The 4,729-nt window shown below is 44.8% G+C and overlaps 1 protein-coding gene and 1 pseudogene across 1 annotated transcript in view; both read right to left on the reverse strand.

The window, feature by feature from the left end:
* The window catches only part of fasn (fatty acid synthase), a 71,500-nt gene that overhangs the window by 4,104 nt on the left and 62,667 nt on the right, over window positions 1-4,729 (reverse strand). Inside the window, exons 39-40 of the mRNA XM_014025794.1 lie at window positions 4,238-4,449; window positions 129-227 (exon numbers count right to left, since the gene is read on the reverse strand). Coding sequence (XP_013881248.1) covers window positions 129-227; window positions 4,238-4,449 — 311 coding nt within the window. The remainder of the gene's footprint in view (window positions 1-128; window positions 228-4,237; window positions 4,450-4,729) is intronic.
* On the reverse strand, window positions 323-4,016 carry LOC106530205 (ribosyldihydronicotinamide dehydrogenase [quinone] pseudogene; annotated as a pseudogene).

Below are 4,729 nucleotides of genomic sequence, written 5' to 3' on the forward strand. Positions count from 1 at the left end.
GTTATTTAGTTAGTTTTAGTTAACTATAATAACCCTGGTTGCAGCCTGATGAGATGAACAGGTTTCAGTTAAATATAATAACCCTGGTTGCAGCCTGATGAGATGAACAGGTTTCAGAGGATAAATACCTTTTTATAATCGAGGTCAGTGAACTGCTGGATGAAGGCACACAGAGCCTCGGTCTCAGCCTCACACTCTTTACCTGGAGTCAGTTTGGCTCTGTAGCTCTGGAAAAACAAAAACATGGGATGATATGAAAACCTGGATTTTCTTATACAAACCGGTGATCAAAATGCTGAGAGATGACAGCTTTTTTTTAAACTAAACCAGCTTTTATTTGATGTACAAGAAATAAATCAGCATCCAGCCTTCATCTGGTTGTGGGGAGGCAGAGGCTTGTTCAGATGTATGCCCACAGTCAGACCAAACTCCTGGCTGGCATGTTGCTCCTGAACTTCAGGTTTCAGCTGGAAGGTCTTCTCATCAAAGCAATCCAGAGAGAAGAAGGACAGGGGCTTCTCTTCCAGGAGMCCCTGCAGTCGTGTACGCCAGGCCTCCAACATRGATTTACAATCTTCGTCAGCTGCAGATGCTGGAGCCCAGAAGATCTGAGGGGCCAGAACCTGGAAGCCACAGTAGTGCAGGATGCCATTCTGCAGAGGCCACAGTGTGATGTTCATGTCCCCATCGATGCCAGTTGGGCTGAACATGGATTCAGAAGATCTAGTGCTGAAGGACAACATGGCCTTCTTGTCCTTGAAGACTCCCTGGCTGTAACGCTTCTCCTGGGAATAGGCAAATCCATGAGTGAGCACTCTGTCCATCCAACCCTTCATGATTGCAGGAAAGCCAAACCAGTAGAGGGGGAACTGAAATATGATCAGGTCAGCCTCAGTGATTTTAGTTTGCTCTTTAGTAATATCATCTGACAGCCGTCCTTCTTCCCAAGCAAGCCTGCTCTCCTTCAGGTAACAGAAGTTATCAGCATTGCTCACTTCTCCTTTAATGTCCTCAGCAGTGGCTGTGGCTTTAAAGTTCCTAGCATACAGGTCAGACACTTCCACTGTGCAGCCCTGAGCAGTCAGAACCTCCACAGCAACATTTTTAGCTGCAGCACTGAGTGAACCAGAGCTCTGATGGGCATAAATGATCAGCACTCTCTTTGCCAGTTTGATGCCACAACCAGACTAGAGCCGATACTTTTTCAAAAGCTGACAGCTCTAACCGCTGCACCACTGTGCTGCCCTACAAACCACAGCATCTTCAGTAAGTGTGCATTTATTTGAATGCTGGGCATTTGGCCTGCTGCCTTTTATAGCAGGAATTGAAGTAAATCATTTTGTGATGAGAAATGATGAAGTTGTATCCATGTTGTGTTGGTCACAGCTGGTTAGTTGTGTACTAGGGGTGTAATGATGCATCGATCTATATCAATGTATCTATTTGAATGGTTCATGATTCAGTCATATCGAGGCAAAATGAAAATATCGATCTATATCGTCGTCATAAGCTCAACATGAATCTATATCACATGCATCTAACGCAGTCATTGTGTTAGATGGGCATATGATATTGCATTATATTGATCGCAGACGTGAAGTGAATTGAATCGTAATCGTATCGTGACAGACTTTGTGATATCGAAAAATATCGAATTGTCATCAAAACATATCGATGTAACATCGTATCATGATAAAGCTGGTGATTTACACCCCTATTGTGTACATACAATAATTTCCATATAAGAGCAATAATGTACCCAGATTAGCCTCATCCATAAATATTATATTCTGTCCAGCAGATATTTTCTGCTCTCAGTCTTAATTAGTACGACGACTCAATTCATGAAGCTCAGGACCTTCAGGATATTCTCAGGAGGCTCTGAGTGTAGGTGTTGAGGGGATCAGTTTTGGTGACCTTAGGATCACATCTCTGCTTTTTGCAGATGATGTGGTCCTGTTGGCTTCATCAGGGGCCTCATGTATCAACAGTGCGTACGCACAAAAACCTTGCGTACGCCATTTTCAACACAAAACTCCAGATGTATCAAAACTCAACTGAACGTGGAAATGTGCGCAGCCCCACGCCAACTCCAGGGCTGGTGTCACACGTTTCTGTGGCTTTGGTTCCGCTGACGACAGAGGTGATTCTGAGAAACTGTTCATGATGTAAAAATGATTATTGTTCACAGCAGACACACATGATTAACAATTATTACATCCACATGGACGCAGTTAAATAAAAGATGTGCAAAGTTGTGCCAAAAATACATTTAACAGGAACAGATTCAGCCTTACTGGAGGATATAATAAATAGTGTAACACGCAGAGCTTTTATTTATAAACAGATATAAATTTCCGATGACGAGTGGCTCATCAGCCCTTTTGAGGAAAAATCATTTTTCAGTTTGGCACTGCTGCGCTCTGGGAGCGCGACGCAGCGAGTAGCCGCGTGCGCCACACGTGCACGTGCAGCAGTAGTGATTGAACTGGGGTTCCACAGGAGCTTTCCAGAGGGAGCTGGCAGACCCWTCAGGACTGTGTCAGTCCAGTCCACCCAAAGCTGAATCATGACCAATGGAATCGTCTCATCCATCTGATTCTAAAGGCCGAGTTATGGTCGTGCTCTGGAGTGCGCACCCTCGCCTGCAGTGGTGCTTCATAATTTGTGTTTACGTTGTTGTTGATTTCTCCAAAATGGCACGTGGAAGTACACTTTACAACTTGTGAAAATGCTGTAAGTAGGAGAGCCAAAGCTTGACAGACAAACTGACTGCACACAAAGGCTGCGGTGCGCGCAGCGTTTGTGAAGACTCTCCAACATCACGTCACGTCATGTGAACTCTACTGAGACGCAGAGACTCGTTTCTTAATATCAGCTATGAAATAAACTAAGATCTATGCTTTACCAAACATTTAAGTTCCTCTGTGTTTATAGTAATGGTAACAAACTCGTGCGCAAAGTGATAAGCCGGTTGCGCAACACAGCAGTTTGCGCGCACACACACACCGACACACAATCACTCATTCTTTGCATGATAAACATATTTTATTCCTATTTTTACTTAGGATTTTTTTTCACACTCATATTATATTTAGTTCATTATTTTTATGACATTAGAAATCATTCCTGATCGCGCAGGGATCAAACAAACGTGTCCTTCACACATGCAGGAAGTAATTTGCATCTGTTTAACATATGTTAATGAAGGCGTGTCAGGGGAGGTGTCTTACCTGCGCTCAGTTTCACATTAATTGTGATGTTCAAAAGAAATGTACGTGGATTCCAGCGTACACACAGTTTGATACATCTGGATTTTTTTGTGCGTACGCCATTTTCTGGATTTGACCTTACATCAGGTTTCAGTAAGAAATCCACGCAAGTCTTTGTACATGAGGCCCCCGATCCTGATCTCCAGCTCTCACTGGAGCGGTTCACAGCCAAGTGTGAAGCGGCCAGGATGAGGATCAGTGCCTCCAAATTCCAGACCATAGTCTTGAGCCGGAAAAGAGTAGAGAGTCTCCTTCGGGTTGGGGAGGAGGTCCTGCCCCAAGTGGAGGAGTTTAAGTATCTCGGGGTCTTGTTCATGAATGAGGGAAGAATGGAGCGGGAGATCAACAGGTGGATTGCTGCTGTGTCTGCAGTGATGCGGGCGTTGTACCAGTCTGTCATGGTGAAGAGAGCTAAGCCAGAGGGAGAAGCTCTCGATTTACCGTTTGGTCTACTTTCCTATCCTCATCTATGATCACGAGCTTTGGGTAGTGACCAAAAGAATGAGATAACGGATACTGGGTGTAATGTGCTCCAGTAAGCAGATGAGCAGCAGCATTCTGAGCCAACTGGAGCCGTGCAAAAGAGAACGGGCTAACTCCAAAACAAAGTGCATTACAGTATTCCAGCCGAGAGGTGATGAAGGCATGATTTACTGTTTCAAAGTGCTGGTGGGCAAGTTGCTTGAGGTGAAAAAAGCTGGATTTAATTACTGCACTAACTTGGCAGTCCAACGTAAAACCCATATTTGTAACAGTAGACTTCACATAGCCTGCCAAAAGATCCAAATCAACTTTAACCCTCTTCTTGCAGAAGAGTGGATTAAATTTGAAATGATCACCAGGGGTGAGTGAAGAGTCAGTTTGGTGTGTCTATCAGTAACTCACGCTTCTACTTGGAAACAATAAGTGTGGTGTGTTTAAATAAGAGACCTGTGAACTCAGAGGTGTTTTCAGTCTCGTCTAACCTTGGTGTACGCTGCCACATATGAGTGAGAGCCGTCGAACAGGAACAGAGACTCCACAGGTTGCTGCTGGGCCTGCAGCTGGGAGCACATCTCAAAGGCCACACAGGCTCCAAAAGAGTAGCCTCCGATCCTGTAGGGTCCTCCTTTCTGCACCTGTCTGATACAGTTCACATAGAAGGCTGCCAACGATTGGATGCTGTCCAGAGGAGCAGCTGAGGAGGAGGACAGATGGAGCAGACGGGTTGGACACTGAGACACTAATTCACGCTACAGTCATGTTAAACAGAACAACACGTATGTACAGGTACACACGTGACTGACAGCAGTACGTACAGGTACACACATGACTGACAGCAGTATGTACAGGTACACACATGACTGACAGCAGTATGTACAGGTACACACATGACTGACAGCAGTATGTACAGATACACACATGACTGACAGCAGTATGTACAGGTACACACATGACTGAAAGCAGTATGTACAGGT

Source organism: Austrofundulus limnaeus, unplaced genomic scaffold, assembly GCF_001266775.1.
Source record: "Austrofundulus limnaeus strain Quisiro unplaced genomic scaffold, Austrofundulus_limnaeus-1.0 Scaffold500, whole genome shotgun sequence".
In the NCBI taxonomy this organism is placed as follows: domain Eukaryota; kingdom Metazoa; phylum Chordata; class Actinopteri; order Cyprinodontiformes; family Rivulidae; genus Austrofundulus; species Austrofundulus limnaeus.